The sequence below is a fragment of the Vigna unguiculata genome, chromosome 6 (genome assembly GCF_004118075.2).
Source record: "Vigna unguiculata cultivar IT97K-499-35 chromosome 6, ASM411807v1, whole genome shotgun sequence".
Classification (NCBI taxonomy): Eukaryota; Viridiplantae; Streptophyta; class Magnoliopsida; order Fabales; family Fabaceae; genus Vigna; species Vigna unguiculata.
This window is the reverse complement of record NC_040284.1, coordinates 26,978,959-26,995,947: the sequence shown is the minus strand read 5'-3', so window position 1 is coordinate 26,995,947 and position 16,989 is coordinate 26,978,959. Positions and strand designations below refer to the sequence as shown.

The 16,989-nt window shown below is 30.8% G+C and overlaps 2 protein-coding genes across 2 annotated transcripts; both read left to right on the top strand.

Moving 5' to 3' along the window:
• The first annotated feature begins 3,265 nt into the window (after positions 1-3,265).
• LOC114188570 lies at positions 3,266-13,405 on the top strand. Its single transcript, XM_028077142.1, has 5 exons — positions 3,266-3,441; positions 3,808-5,822; positions 9,372-9,475; positions 10,050-10,140; positions 11,298-13,405. The coding sequence occupies exons 2-5, from the start codon at positions 3,822-3,824 to the stop codon at positions 13,353-13,355; spliced, it is 4,254 nt and encodes a 1,417-aa protein (XP_027932943.1). The 5' UTR covers positions 3,266-3,441; positions 3,808-3,821; the 3' UTR covers positions 13,356-13,405.
• Positions 13,406-14,253: 848 nt separating this feature from the next.
• Positions 14,254-16,505, top strand: LOC114187137 (coatomer subunit zeta-2-like). The gene is made up of 6 exons (XM_028075278.1): positions 14,254-14,362; positions 14,857-15,016; positions 15,107-15,254; positions 15,375-15,452; positions 16,049-16,133; positions 16,224-16,505. The coding sequence occupies exons 1-6, from the start codon at positions 14,354-14,356 to the stop codon at positions 16,281-16,283; spliced, it is 540 nt and encodes a 179-aa protein (XP_027931079.1). The 5' UTR covers positions 14,254-14,353; the 3' UTR covers positions 16,284-16,505.
• The last annotated feature ends 484 nt before the right edge of the window (positions 16,506-16,989 follow it).

The window sequence follows — 16,989 nt, the reverse complement described above, 5'->3', positions numbered from 1 at the left end:
AATACTAAATATGTGAATTAAATTTTGTTATTTTAATCAAATTTAATTAAGTTATTTGATGTTTTAAATATAACTTATTGTAATATTTTAGTTTTTTTATATTGATAGTAAATTAAAACAAAATTTTGGTATAAAAAATTAAATTTATATATTTCAAAAAATGAGAAATTATATTAGTTGAAGATTGGAACTAATTTTAAAAAAAGAAAAAATACTTTAATCCATAAAAAAAAAAATATCGTAACAATTATTTACTAAAATGTAAAGCTTTGAATTTTATTATATAAAATTGTCATAACATGTCTTTTTAAAAATTAGTAGAAATTCGTGTGCGTCCATTTTTAGCTTATTATTATAAAAAAATAAAAATTAATTATTTTAGTTATTATTAAATTTAAAATGTTAATAAATTTATAAGAAATAAAATTTAAAAGATAAAATTAATAAAATAATTTATATTAATAAAGATAAAATCATGGTGAAATGTCTACACTAAAAAATAATACCTAACAATTATCAAAATCAATCATCTTTATATAAATAATTCAGTTTTTTTAGTTTTGATATGAAATATTTCGGCTTGTAATGGAAAATATAACCCATATTAATGAATATCAAACTCCAGTTTAGGGATGACAAAAGTATTTGTGTCCGTGAATATCTGCGGATAAAATTCGCAACGGATAGTTACTATCCGCGGGTATTTATTACCCACGGGTAACGGATAGCGGGTATTTTAATACCCGCTAACGGGTCGGGTATGGGTATCATATTATCCGTACCCGCGGGTACCTGTTACCCGCAAAAAATTAAAATTAAAATTTAATTTATATTTTATTAAGTTAAATTTAATTAAAATTAGAAGTAATAGTATATTTTATTATGTCAAATTTAATTATAATTATAATTATAATTTAATTTAATTTAATTTATATTTTATTTTTATAATTTTATATTAAAAAAATTATATAATACATATTTTTTTTAAATATTTGTGGGTATCGGGTATCCACGGGTACCCGCGGGTTTTAAAAATATCTGCGGGTATTTTTTAAGCGGATACCCGACGAATAAACAGACGGATAACGGACAAATTTTTTTTTTTACGGGTCGGATTGCGGGTAGGTGCTATCCTTACCTGACCCGACCTGTTGCCATCCCTACTCCAACCTATTTTGATAAGGAATATTTGTTTAGCGGGTTTTTTTATAAGAAATATTTGTTTAGCAGTTTTTAATAAAGAATATTTGTTTATTATGTCTTTTTAGCAAATCAATTGGACTTTAAAGTAAAATAAAATGAAAGAAAAAAAAAAGCTTTTTGGAAACAAAAATTCAGTGAGTGTTTTATTTGGGAAAAAAAGTTTTTTCATTCTTTATTGGATAACAAACAATAGGGTTTGTGTCTTCATTCATTTTATCGTCTCATGCTTTTATTTTAAGCAAAACATGGAATAGCTATATTTGTATTTTTTAGCAAATTAATTAGTTTTTAAGTAAATGAAAAAAGAAAGGCTTTTAGAAATAACAGTTAATTTATTTAATTCCAGTTTTTTTCCTTACTTATTATCATATGATTTTATTTTTGCATCAATTTAATATAATGATGAGGCAACAATCAATTATCGAGATGAAGATAAAAATGTGAATTTAAGAATATTTGTTTGGTTTGAAGGATTAAAAGAGTAGATATTAAAAAATAGTTACAAAATACTATAATATAGTAAAATCGACAGTATGCAAATGAGTTATTGTGTTATAATTTAAATGGATTTGTGTATTATTTGTTAAATTTCAACTATACAAGTAATGTGATATAAGACTTTTCATTTATGAAAAAATATTTATGAAGTTCTTAAGTTTTACTCATTAAATTTTGTTCAAAATAAAACATTAAAATGTTCGGGAACTTTTTTTAAAATAATAAATAAACAAGTAATAAGCTTTTCATTGAAATTTCTATTTTGAAAAACATCATACAAGAAAATTTTAACCTATTCAATTTTTGTATTAACTGATAATTTATTTTTTCTTTTCAAATAACCAAATAAAAGTTTGAAATGTCCATTCAATAAGTTTTCTTACTATATATTGACTAATAACTTTTCAATTGTATTTCATAATTTAAAGAATTATTCTTACACTGTATATCATTTAAGTCAATTTAAGATGATACAAATGAATCTTATATATGCTATACGGTATTTCATTTAGAGTTTGAAACAGTTGCCATTGTAGTTAATGTTTATATAATGTTGGTATCTACTTTTTACGTTTTATTTGTAGAAATTGCTTTAAACCAGTTTTTTACAAGACCAAACATTTGTTCAAATTATGAAGAAGAAATTAAAAATGAAGAATATAAATTTTCAAGTAAGTACTTTTTCATACTTTTATCATGATATCTAATTTTTACATTGTATTTATATAAATTAGCGGAAATTTGCTTTTCAAAATTAATAGCGTAGTTATTTGGAAAGATTTATTATTGAAACAAAAGAAAAAATAAGATCCCTACAAAAGAAAACTCAAAATCCCAACCATAACAAAACCAACATGAAACAAAATGTAAAATAAAAAACCAAATGGATGGTTAAAACAAAAATGAATAACATGCTATAATATTTTATTCAAAGATAAAATATAGAGTGGTTTCACCATGCAAAGCTTTCTAAGATAATAATTAAATGAAAAAAATATCAAACACAATTAAAAGAATTCATTTTAACTACTTTTCGATTTTCACAAGGGGTAAATATGTTTTTTTTATCCAAATTTAAGTGAATTTTGAAATTAGTTTATTTTCAAAAATTTATATTAATTTAGTCATTCATCCTTATAAATGTGTAGATTTAGTCATTCTTATCAAATTTTGCTAAGTTTATTTGATATTTTAAACGCATTTTATGATAATATTTGAATTAACATTGAAGCAAAAATGCAAAAATGTGTCAAACGGTGTAAACAATTATAATACTACCATGAAATACGCTTAAAATGTCAGATAAACTTAACACAATTTGGTTAAAAAAATTAAATTCACGTATTTTAATTTTAAAAAATAAAGAACTAAATTAGTCAAAAATATTAAAGGGACGATAATTCTAAATTTTACTCAAATTAGTAATTGTATTTTGTTAGTGTAATGATTATATTAAAGATTTTATTTTTATTAAAAAAAAATAAAACATAATTGATATTGATTAAAAATAACCTCTGCGGTACTGATGCATATTGTTTACTTGTTTGTTAAAATAATTAAATTATCACATTTCTGCGAAACGTGAAAAGTGCAGAAAAATTTGGAATCTGTATTCTTCGAACAAAACAGAAGATTGTGTATTTTAAGGAGCAGAAAAGCGCGTTTGAAGAGAACGAAGAAGAAGCGTAAGCATGCTGTGCTTCTGCTTGTATCTTTCGGACTGAGGTTAGCGAATTCACGGTTGGTAACTCTCTGCTCAATTTTCACTCAATTTTCTTTCTTTATCTATGTCTTCAATTTTCACTCGATCCTATAATGTTCTATTGTTTCATCTTTTTTTACCAATGCTTATTTCGAGGGTTTCACAGATTCGGAACCTTTTATGTTCCTTCAAATAAGAAAAGAAAATTCTAGAGGTTAGTAATTGAGTAAGATATTACAATTGAACATTTACAAAATGTTAGGTTTAGAATTTAGGGACTTAAATTCGTATCAAGATTAGGTTGAAATGAAAAACCCTATCACTAATTGTAGTTAATTCATGTTTTATGTTATTTTATTTTACTTTTTTGGTTGATTAAGAGGTGCAATCACTGGTTGGTATAGGAGGCCTATGTTAGATGGAAGAGACCTCTCTCTGCTGTGAACAAGTACCGGATGGGGAATGCATTGAGGTTCAGAAAGACGAAGATGGCGCGCTGATTGAATTGGATTGTCAGAATGGTTTTCCTGAGGGGAGAAAGGAATTTGTTGCACCTGCTGTTGGAATGGAGTTTGAGTCATACGATGATGCTTACAACTATTATATTTGTTATGCCAAGGAGGTGGGGTTTCGTGTACGGGTGAAGAATTCGTGGTTCAAGCGGAATAGCAGAGAGAAGTATGGTGCAGTGCTTTGCTGTAGCAGCCAGGGTTTCAAGAGAATAAAGGATGTTAATCATTTGAGGAAGGAGACGAGAACTGGTTGTCCTGCAATGATAAGGATGAGACTGGTGGAGTCACAGAGATGGCGGGTGCTTGAAGTTATGCTTGAACATAACCACATGTTGGGTGCTAAGATACAGAGGTTGGTTAAGAAGATGGGAACTGGGATGAAGAGGAAATCGTTGCCTAGTTCTGATACCGAGGGGCAGACGATTAAGTTATATCGTGCACTTGTGATTGACGCGGGAGGTGATGGAATTTCAAACACCACTGCGAGAGAGGACAGAAGTTTCTGTGAGTTTTCTAACAAGTTGAACCTTAGAAAAGGTGACTCACAGGCCATTTATAATTTCCTCTGCCGAATGCAATTGACTAATCCAAACTTCTTTTACTTGATGGATTTCAATGACGAAGGGCATTTGAGGAATGTATTTTGGGTTGATGCTAGGTCCAGGGCTGCGTGCGGTTATTTTGGCGATGTTATTTATTTTGACAACAGTTATTTGTCGAACAAATATGAAATCCAGCTGGTGACTTTTGTTGGAATAAACCACCATGGTCATTCGGTGTTATTAGGATGTGGCCTGCTTGCAAGTGAAACAACAGAGTCTTATGTATGGTTGTTTAGGACATGGATTAAATGTATGTCAGGATGTTCACCCCAAACTATTATCACTGACAGGTGCAAGGCTTTGCAGAGAGCAATTGCAGAAGTTTTTCCTAGATGTCGTCATTGTTTTGGCTTGTCATTAATTATGAAAAAGATACCAGAAAAATTGGGAGGTTTGCACAACTATGATGCACTCAGGAAAGCACTGATTAAAGCAGTTTATGAAACATTGAAAGTGATTGAGTTTGAAGCAGCATGGGGATTTATGATTCAACATTTTGGAGTTAGTGATCATGAGTGGCTTCGTTCTCTGTATGAAGATCGAGTTCATTGGGCTCCGGTATTTTTGAAGGACACATTTTTTGCTGGAATGTCTGCAGCTCGCCCTGGGGAGAACATTACTCCTTTTTTTGATAGATACGTGCACAAACAGACCCCACTGAAGGAGTTTCTTGATAAGTATGAATTAGCTCTTCACAAGAAGTACAAGGAAGAGTCTTTTGCAGATATTGAATCAAGGAGCTCAAGCCCCTTGCTGAAAACTAGATGTTCCTTTGAATTGCAGCTCTCCAGATTGTACACTAGAGAAATGTTCATGAAATTCCAGTTAGAAGTGGAAGAAGTATATTCTTGTTTTGGTACAACACAGTTACATGTGGATGGTTCCATCATAATTTTCTTGGTCAAGGAGCGTGTTTTGATTGAGGGAAACCGACGGGAGATTCGGGATTTTGAAGTTTTGTACAGTAGGACCGTAGGTGAAGTTCGTTGCATCTGTAGTTGCTTTAATTTTTATGGATATCTTTGTCGACATGCACTGTGTGTGCTCAATTTTAATGGGGTTGAAGAGATACCTCACAGATACATTCTTTCGCGATGGAAGAAAGATTACAAGCGTCTTTATGTTCCTGATCACAGCTCTGGTACCTCTGATGATACTGACCGCATTCAATGGTCTAATCAGTTATTTAGAAGTGCCTTGCAAGTTGTTGAGGAGGGTATACTTTCTCTAGATCATTACAATGTAGCGTTACAATCTTTAGAAGAATCACTGAGTAAGGTTCATGATGTAGAGCAGAGACAAGAGTAATCGGCCGTAATGTACTCTAAAGAAATTACTTTGTATAACTGTTTAGCGTTGTTTAACTCTGATACTTTTACAATGTCCATAACTTGTATAGCTAAAGATGTTTGAGTTAAACCATAGGTAGTTTCTCACATGTTATTTATTTACATGGTGACATTCTGTTTCCTAAGTCCTTTTTCTTCCAATTTGCTGTCAGTTAAATGTGTTCAATACAAAGTAGTTTTTTTTTTCATGGATATGGTTCACCAGTGTTACAAGGTTCTGTTTTAAATTAATTTGGTTCGACCGAAACCTAGTAAAATCTATGAGAAGATTATTTCTGTTGAAGACTGAATTCAAAAACCTGAAATTCAAGTTACAATATGTATATAGAGATTGAAAGAAAAATATTGAAACTTGTTAGCAATTGTGAATATTCTGCTCTTTCTTGGTTTGTACTAACATATGTAGTTGTCAATGTTAATTTTATCATGTTGGGTTGCAATTCTCAACATATATCTGTCACTTCACATTCCTTAATATCTGCTCTTAATATTGCATCAACTTGGAAGATTGGCAATTCTTTTGCCGTGAGTTTGACACAGATCATTCGTTCTCATCGTTTTGATATTAAAATTTTAACAGTGATCTTTCAAGATATTGTCTATGTGGGTATTTATTAGTATTATTATTATTAATATTATTTATTATTATTATTATTAGTAGTATTAGTATTCGTATTCGTATTGATAATATCTACTAATCTATTAACTATATATGAAAAAAATTAGTATTATGAAAAATCCACAAAAATTCATTACTAAATATTTACACATGTCAATCTTCATGACTTCTTTATCATTCAACACCACCTCATTTACTATTTTGTCTGAAATAATCATATTAATTCTTCTAATTTACGCAAATATCATCAATTAATACGCTCACTATTTAATCTTATTTTCGAAAATGTCACTCAAGGTAGATTTCTATAATTATATTATTATTGAAATTACAATTATTAGTATTTTAATTTTATTAACAGTATTATTATTATTATTAGGTTAAATTATACTTTTAGTCCCCATTTTCGTAGCAAAATTTGAATTTGGTCCCTCAATTATTTTTTATCTCAATATAGTCCCTATTTTGGGAAATTTGACCCAATCAAGTCCTTTCCGTTAGTGGTAGAGTAACGGTGTTAAATGGGGTGTCACGTGTCAGCTTCTGGATTTTTTGAATTTTTTTTTATTTATTTTTTGAATTTTTTTTATTTTTTATTAATTTTTTAAAATTTTTAAAAAATTAAAATTTTGCCACGTGTCAAGCGGACATCGTGCCACGTGGCAGTGACAGTGCCACGTGGCAGTATTTGGGAGTTGTCATTTTCTCATTCTCAATTTGGTCCCTGTATTTTATTTTTTGTCTCAATTTAGTCCCAATTTTTGTAAAAATTGTGCAATTTTGTCCCTCTCCAAATTGAAACCAAATTTAATTTCTATATAAATATGCAAGATATTTCTATCAAAATTGATATTTCAAGTAAATATTTTTAACAAGATTAAGTTTATTTTAATTTATATTTTACGTTAAACTTTATTTAAAATTATTTTAAAGTTGTTAATAGAAAATAATATTAATAAAAAAATTCATAAATTATATTGATATTTTATTACATTATACTTTAATATTGTTTTTTATTTGAATTTATATTTTAAATAATTGCATATTTTTCAAATGTGTAAAATTCAATAATTTCTATACAAATATTTTAGTTAGTATAAAAATAAAAATTATATAATTTAAGAAAAATTAACTAGTTTATGCAACAATAAAAACAAATAAATTTAAAATTTGAAAACAATTTTAAGTAAAATTTAATGTGAAACAAATTTAAAGAAACTTGGTTTTATTGAAAATATATAATAAAAATATCAATTTGAATAAAAAAAATCAAATTTAATAAAAATATTTGTATAACATTTTATAATTTTTGTTTCAATTTGGAGGGGGACGAAATTGCACAATTTTTACAAAAATTGGGACTAAATTGAGACAAAAGATAAAATACAGGGACCAAATTGAGAATGAGAAAATGACACCTCCCAAATAGTGACACGTGGCACTGTCACTGCCATGTGGCACGATGTCAGCTTGACACGTGGCAAAATTTTAATTTTTTAAAAATTAAAAAAAATTAATAAAAAATAAAAAAATTCAAAAAAAAATTCAAAAAAATTCAAAAAAAAATTCAAAAAATCCAGAAGCTGACACGTGACACCCCATTTAACACTCTTACTCCACCATTAACGGGAAGGACTTGATTGAGTCAAATTTCTCAAAATAAGGATCAGATTGAGATAAAAAATAATTGAGGGACCAAATTCAAATTTTCCTACGAAAATGGGGACTAAAAGTATAATTTAACCTTATTATTATTATTAGGCTTAAATACCTTTTTCGTCCTCATTTTCATAGTGCTTGTTGCAGATAATCATCATTTTGACAGACTGTTTAAAATAATTCTCATTTTCGCAATTCATAATTTATTTGGTCCTTTTCTGTGATGCCGTTTAAGTCAGTATCGAAGCACTGTATATGTGGCACTGTTTGTATTAAATTGCATTGAGATGTATTACGTATACTCTACAGATGGTTCCGTTACTGATTTAAACGACATCACAGAAAATGACCAAATAATATACGAATTGCGAAAATGAGACAATTTTAAACATTCGGTATAAATGATGACCATTTTAAACATTCTGTCAAAATGAGGACCATTCGCAACAAACACTACGAAAATAAGGATGAAAAAGGTATTTAAGCCTTATTATTATTATTTATTAGCATTATTGATTTTATTCACTGTCTACATAAAAATTTAGTACTATGTAATAAAGTTTAACGTTATAATTTGTTTTTTGTGTTTTTTGTTTTTTAATTGATTGATTTTCATACTTTTTCTTATTTTTACTTCCGCGTGAATAATATACTTGTAGATCTAAATGCAGTGTTAAAGAAAAACAAAGTGAAAAATATAAAGAGAAAGAAAGACTTATTTGATAAAAGAAAATCAATAAATGTTGAAAAATAACGATGAAATGAAATAAAAATAAAAATTTCCCGCATCAAAACAGAAAGTGTGAAAAAATAGTTAAAAATGAAATATTTATAAAAATACATAAAGAGAATTTTCTTTTTTGTCCACGTTTCAAAATACCAATTTTATCCTTTAAATGTAATAATTTATTAAATTTTTAAAAATTAATCGTTACTTTTATAAACTTTTTATAAAATCGATTATCTTTGTTTTTTCATTTCTTCTTTATTTATCAATGGTTATTCCTTTTTTTGTTATGATATATTTTACTTTATTTTTAATAAATATAATTTTAGTTTATATATTAACTTAATAACATTATAATATTATCACATATTAATATAATATCACGTATATTTAAAGATTTAAATAGTTATTAACATAGTCGCGATTGTTGTCATAATTCTATTATTTGAAAAAAATAATAATCTATTTTAGTAAAAATAAAAATGAGAAAAAGAAAATAGATAACAGAAGGAAGAACGCAGTTGGCAGTGAAGAAGAGAGAGCAGAGAAACAGCATTTCGTTCACTGCTACTCTCTCTTTTCTTCTCTTATCTTTTCTGTTACTGTGAGTTTCTATCACTTTCATCGCAACCTAACTTTTACGATTCTCTTTCTTCGCTGCAACCATCCTATTTTTTTTCACCTTACTTTCAATCTTTATCTGATTTCCGCCGCTATAGCTTTTATTTCATTCAATTTTGTTGATTCGTGTGCTCAAACCGCATTATCGCAAACCTAATCGGAATCCCATTTGTTCAATTACTTTATTATGCGCAAAATCAGAATTCCACTAACCGAAAATTGTCTGTCTCTATTGCTAGTAGTCTTTCTTCTAGCAGTGATGGAATTAATGAATATGTAGGCAAACAATTTCTGTGAGGGATTTGGTTTTTCGTAATTATGCTTGCCGTATCCGCACTTGTTTTGTTCATTCCAAATTCATATGTAAGTATGATGATCAAGTGTTCGTTTAACCGTTTTTTATTAACTTGTTTGACTAACTCGGGAATTTTTTTTTTTCTAGTTTTGTTGATAAAACTGAGACTCACAATGTTGTGAATAAGTTTGGATTAAATGTAATTACTTGAAATGTGAGCTTATGGGCATGGCAAGGCTAACTGACATCTCATACTTGACAGAACTCATGTGAACTCTCTGGCTATGACTGACGATACCATGTGTTCTCCAAGCGACAAGGACTTGTCGCTTAGTCCTAATCTTGATATCACGGTAAAGTTTCGTTTATATCTTCATGCTCTGTCTTGTGTTATGCTTTCTGTTAAATCTAAAACTTTTAAGAGCAAGTGTGTTCGGCTCAATTGTTGACTTTTTTTGTTTCTAACTATCATACTGCGGTAGGTCTTGAAGAACCTTAGGCTCTTGATCATTCTTGTATTGATACTCCTGTTACTGCTTGTTAAATGCGTTCAAAGGGTTTCTCCCAGTCTTGAGAAAATGGTGCAATGTCATTGGACTGATGATTTTTTGGCAATGCTGCGTTCCTATGAATTTCTTATGAGTTAAATGAGGGAAGAGGTGTATCGATTGTCTCGTTGGTGAAGTTTAAATACTTCTTAATTTGTGAATTATTGATGTTCTATTCATATCTGATGCCACCAATATATGACCGATATTTCAAATGCATATGATCTGCCTAGATACTTACCTAGTGAGGACTCTCCTCTTTTCCTTTGTAGTTTTGTGACCAGTATGTCTGGGATATAGCGTCAAACTTCTTGCCTTAGCTAGTTATACTATACAATGCAATGTCTTATTTTTTAATTAAAACAACTGTTTTTGAATATAAAATACAATAAAAGTCTTGTTGTAAATATTGTGCATGTATGTCATCAAGAAATTATTAATATCTCATTACAAATATCATTCATATATATAAAATGCACTTTTTTATAAACCATAGCAATCAATGTATATAGGCTGTATCACATCTTCAGTTTTTACGAATTCTTCATAGACCTATTCCTGTTTCACGATAAATTATTGGTGGTCCTCTCCAAATAAAAGATAATGATGGAGAGATTTTCGTTTTCCTGTTAGTGGATTAAATCATTAAAACTAAGATATCTAATGCATTTTTTAATATTGCTTAAGATCTGGGCGATGAACATTTGTGGAAGAACTAGCTGAGTTATTTGCTTTAAGTATATGATTACAATGTATGGTGAGAGGGGTAGATAATGATAATGATTTTGTATGAACATATAGAAGAGACCTTTAGCAGTTAGCAATGTAAAAAAGTTATAGTTAGGCAACTAACAAGATAATTTGTGATTAAACATATTTCAACTTCCCTGTAAATTTTTAATGCATGCTCAAATTTCTTCGATCTTGTTTTGAAATTTGAAATATTTTTTCACCTTTTCCAGATAGATGATGGCTCTCCGAACAGTGAGCAACTTCTTGACATAGTGGACGAGGGCAACGAGCTTGACAATGAATGTGGGCAATTGTTTGAGATTGATGGAAGTGGACGTGAAAATGGGAGGGATGAAACCACAGTAGTTGATAGTCACAGCGTAGAATCTCACGGGAAAGACTGCCCCCCACCAATTGTAGGAATGGAGTTTGATACTTATGATGATGCATACAACTATTACAATACCTATGCCAAGGAAATTGGATTTGCTACTCGAGTTAAATCTTCATGGACGAAACGTAACAGCAAAGAGAAGCGTGGTGCGGTTCTGTGCTGCAACTGTGAGGGTTTCAAAACAACCAAAGAAGCAAATAGTCACAGGAAAGAAACAAGAACGGGCTGTTTAGCAATGATTAGATTGAGATTAGTGGAATCTAACAGGTGGAGAGTCGATGAAGTCAAGCTTGAGCATAACCATTCATTTGATCCTGAAAGAGCACAAAACTCTAAATCACATAAGAGGATGGACAGTAGGGCAAAAAGAAAAGTTGAGCCAACTCTAGACGTTGAAGTAAGAACGATCAAGTTATATCGAATGCCTGTTGTAGATGCATCAGGTTATGGAAGCTCAAATTCCACTGAAGGTGCAACTAACAACCACATTAATTGTTCCAAGCGTTTGAAACTTAAAAAAGGTGATCCGGAGCTTATTTCAAATTACTTCTGCCGCATTCAATTGACTAATCCTAACTTTTTCTATGTGATGGATCTGAATGATGATGGACAACTGAGGAATGTATTTTGGATTGACTCTAGATCTAGGGCTGCTTATAGTTATTTTGGTGATGTGGTTGCATTTGACTCAACGTGTTTGTCAAACAATTATGAGATTCCTCTTGTTGCATTTGTTGGTGTTAATCACCATGGCAAATCTATTTTGCTAGGATGTGGTCTGCTTGCAGATGAGACATTTGAAACATATATTTGGTTATTTAGGGCATGGCTCACATGTATGACTGGTCGCCCTCCACAAACTATGATCACAAACCAGTGTAAGGCCTTGCAAAGTGCAATTGCTGAGGTTTTCCCGAGAGCTCACCATAGAATTTGTCTATCGCAAGTCATGCAGAGCATTCTTGGGTGTTTTGTGCAGTTTCAGGAGTACGAGGCATTTCAAATTGCGCTTACTAAAGTCATATATGACTCTAAAACAGTAGACGAGTTTGAAAGGGCTTGGGATGATCTAACCCAGCATTTTGGAATAAGAAATCACGAAAAGATCCTAACCTTGCATGAGGAACGAGAGCATTGGGCCCCAGTGTACTCCAAAGACACATTTTTTGCAGGAATATCTGATTATGAAAAGGGTGAGTCTGTGGTTCCCTTTTTCAAGGGTCATGTGCATCAACAAACTTCTTTGAAAGAATTTTTTGAGATTTATGAATTAGTTCAGCAGAAAAAACATAAAACCGAAGTTCTTGATGATCTTGAGTCATGCGATTTGAGCTCATTACTGAAGACAAGATGCTACTACGAGTTGCAAATCTCTAAATTGTACACAAATGCTGTATTTAGGAAGTTTCAAGATGAGGTAGTGATGATGCCCTCTTGTTTCAGCATCACGCAGACTCAAACTAGTGGCTCTATGGTGACGTACATGGTAAAAGAACGAGAAGTGGAAGACCCTGCAACAGATGGTAGTAGGCATTTTGAAGTCATGTATGATAAAGCTGGAACAGAAGTACGGTGCATTTGTAGTTGCTTTAATTTCAAGGGCTACCTGTGCAGACATGCCTTGTATATCCTTAATTACAATGGTGTGGAGGAAATTCCATGTCAATACATTTTGTCAAGATGGAGGAAAGATTTTAAGCGTTTGTATGTACCTCATCTTAGTGCTGATAATGTTGATATTAGCAACCCAGTTCAGTGTTTTGATCATTTGTACAAACGTGCCATGCGAGTTGTTGAAGAGGGGATGATATCCCAAGATCATTATATGGTTTCTTGGCAAGCATTTAAAGAATCTCTCAATAAGATTCGCCTTGTAGCAGACAAGATTGAATAAACAAATCAAAGAATAATGCTAATAATATGTTGTGCATAAGTTATTATTCATTTCTTCCTTTTTCCAGCACTGACACACGGACATGGTTCTTCTTTGACTGCGTTCATACGAAAGCACAGATCGTTTTGTTTGTTTCAACTTTCTGTCATGCAAAGGCGAAGAGTTTGTGATTCCATGGTGTTCTTTTTTCCTTAAGTCAAGTTTATTTGTTTCATTGGGTCAAACACTAATGAACGTTCACAAAAACCCACAAACAACACAGGCATAAATTTGATACCTGTAAAGTTCTAATATTTTCAGAAATGGTAATTGAATTGCTACAATTGTTTCTTTTTCTTGTAAGGACTCTAACTAGGTCATCGTCATTGGAAGTTTATAATGGTTCTCTTAAAATAGGTCAATTCAGAGACAATACAAATTTAAAAAAAAATAGAGACTTGCTCTCTTTTTTTTTTTGGAGTTTTAATTATTTTAGAGTGATTTGATGCATCTGACAACTCACATAATTTGATTTTTTTTCATAGAAATACATATAAAAAAAATGTTTACAAGAAATCCTGTTCCACTTCACCAACTAGATTTTCTTTACATTCCTCAAATGAATAGATTTAGTTCATATTGATTTGGTCGATTTATATCATTTTCTCAATCAATTTTTTTAATTATTTCTTATACTTTTACTGATTTGATATTTTTATGATCTTGTTTACTGTTACTTAGTGCTTAATTTCATTATACTTTTTTATATATATTGAGTAAATAAATTAATGATATATATAATAATACTTGTATAGACAATAAATAAATACTCAGTATTTTTAATCAATTTACATTTTAAATCACACACTCTCTTCTCTTGAGTCAATAATTATTATTATTATTATTATTATTATTATTATTATTACATAAATAACGAAAGGGAACTCAAGTACTAGAGTTGACAGAGATTGAAAATTTTGATTCAGTGAAAGTCTTCTCTCGTTGTTCCCCGGCCGACCATGTCTCATGTAAGTCTCTGTCTTTCTCTCTTCTTTTCCACATTTCAATTTCATTCCTTTCCCGTCACCCACTTCGCACCAATCCAGATCTGTTTTTCCCCATTTCTTTGTCCCTGTTACTCCGATCAGATTCATATTTCTTATACCTAATTTTTCATTTTTCATTTTACATGCATGCATGTCTTCCATTCATTGCATTACACTCATAATTCAATTATGTCATCTAATTTCTGTAACTATTTATGTATGTTCTCGTTGTGTCATTTGAATTTGGTTACGAAAATGAAATCTCTCTTAGCTTATTTGCTGGATCACACTACTCTGTCTGATCTGACCCAACACTAGGCTGCAATTGAACTGAGATTGAGGGAACCTGTTTTTAATTCACTTAGTTCTATGAAAATTGGAATAATTTGAAGCTAGATGAAATGCTGAGATTTTAAAACGTTTTCACAAGGTTCCTTTGAGGAATTTTCTGATCCTCTTCCCTGTGTTTTTCTTAGGAGACATGCCCTTCTGTGAAGAACATCCTTTTGTTGGATTCTGATGGGAAACGTGTTGCTGTCAAATACTTCTCTGAAGACTGGCCAACGAATGGTGCCAAGGAAAGTTTTGAGAAACTTGTGTTCACCAAGACTCAGAAGACCAATGCTCGCACAGAAGGTCCATAATTTTCTGTGATATAAATACTTGATGAATGGCCCTAACACGATTTATCGATGAAAATTTGTCTGTGTTTGGTTTATTTGGCAGCGGAAATAGCAATGTTTGAGAACAACATCGTTGTTTACAAGTTTGTCCAAGATCTTCACTTCTTTGTCACCGGTGGTGATTATGAAAACGAGCTTATCTTAGTGACAGTTCTTCAGGCTTTTTTTGATTCTGTGGGGCTCCTGCTCAGGTTGTTGTCTTAAATTAGCTATTTATCTATGCATCGTAGGCAAGGGTGTTTTCTATCTATCACTATTAAGTGTTAACACGGTAGTCCTTTGATGATGTTATACTGCTTTTCTCCCTCCAGAGGCAATGTGGACAAGAAGGAAGCACTTGAGAACTTGGATCTCATTCTGTTGTGCATTGATGAAATTGCTGATGGCGGGTATGCTATATGCTATTCATATAACATTATATTCCTCAGTTGTTTGTTTGTTAGCTTCTCTGTCTTCTTCCAACTTGCAAATTGTAGTAGCTATTTGATACATGGGAGATCAATTCTTTTTCTGCCGTTAAAAGATTAGAATTGTAAATTTTCACCATGAAAGCAAAAGAACCTTCTTTCAACTGTTATTCTGCTAGGAAGGAACTTGAATACCAGAGTTGGGGCTTTCTAAGTTCATCATGATACTCTTGAATTCAAATTTTGTAAACATTCAAATGTTCAAGTAACAAACTGGCTTTCATCAGTTTTCGATCGCTAAGGAGTGTGACCAATGAGACAAAATAAATGTCACTTTGACAAGATCTATACAGTGCAACAGCTAGGGTAGAAATTGAATACATATGATATTTCTGCTCAGTTTTCCACAGTGACATCTATTTTTAAGTTCTTTTCATTTTTAAACCAACCATATGCCTAGGTAAGTTATATGTTTTTACCCTGGCTAAACACAAAGATTCCACATATATATCTGCTCTACCTTTTTCTTTGCTCCACCCGGATCTCATTTAAATTTCATGTCTTCATATTTTGTGCAGTCTCATTCTTGAAACTGATCCAAATGTTATAGCTGGGAAAGTTGCTAGCAATAGTATAGATTCTGGTGCTCCTTTGTCTGAACAGGTACATTACATCCTTCTCTTTAATACCAAAAATGAAAATTGACATTAAATTCACTAATATGAGGAATGAGTGTATTTCTTTTCATTGCAGACACTAAGTCAAGCATTGGCCACAGCCAGGGAACATCTTGCAAGGTCCCTTCTTAAATGATTCATATGGCATTTTACAAAGGAGGAAATTTGTCTTTTTGACTTTTCCTACAAACGTTTATAAGAACAGAACATCATTCCATTCTCGAACAATCGAACCTTGAAGATAAATGTTACTTGACATGAGAATACAGAATATTTTGGCACTACTTTTCTTGTGTCGATTTGTTTATATAGTTACCCATTAAAGTTTAAGTTAAAAGGCGTGCAGCTTATCTTTTAAGTTTCACAAAAATCTATTTCAGTACATACTTATTCTAAATTTCTTACTTTAGCACAAAATCATGCAGCTTTGCCTATGAAATTGATTGTTTATATTAAGCTGATATTGCTAACGTCACTTGCCATGTTAAATAATTTTCCGGAAAAAGAAAATTTCCACTGGATACAAACATCTGATGCTTACACACAAAATTCACGAGTTGAAACTAATGTACGGAAATATTTAGAACACGAGTCACGTTGAATAAGATTCTCTAAAAATTTATAGTGGAATACGTGTAAAAAGGATAAGTTTTATAAATAAAACAGTTTGCGTGAGATAAAATTAATTAACAGATCTGAAATTTCTCAGAATTTTTTATATAACTTTTCAATGAATTATGCTGCAAAAAAAAAAAAAAAAACTTATATACTCATACGTAGTGTTTTGAGTAAATTGTAAATCAAATCATTAATCGCTTTTAAAAGCTCTCTTAAGTTAGAAA

What these genes read in the sequence shown, in the direction of transcription:
- LOC114187137 (XM_028075278.1), top strand. An exon ending in GATGAAATTGCTGATGGCGG is followed by an intron (nt 15,453 to 16,048) that starts GTATGCTATATG and finishes TATTTTGTGCAG; the next exon opens with TCTCATTCTTGAAACTGATC. An exon ending in GTGCTCCTTTGTCTGAACAG is followed by an intron (nt 16,134 to 16,223) that starts GTACATTACATC and finishes TTTTCATTGCAG; the next exon opens with ACACTAAGTCAAGCATTGGC.
- LOC114188570 (XM_028077142.1), top strand. Translation starts at nt 3,822, where the DNA reads ATGGAAGAGACCTCTCTCTGCTGTGAACAAGTACCGGATGGGGAATGC. An exon ending in ATGTAGAGCAGAGACAAGAG is followed by an intron (nt 5,823 to 9,371) that starts TAATCGGCCGTA and finishes AAAAGAAAATAG; the next exon opens with ATAACAGAAGGAAGAACGCA. An exon ending in CTCTTATCTTTTCTGTTACT is followed by an intron (nt 9,476 to 10,049) that starts GTGAGTTTCTAT and finishes CATACTTGACAG; the next exon opens with AACTCATGTGAACTCTCTGG.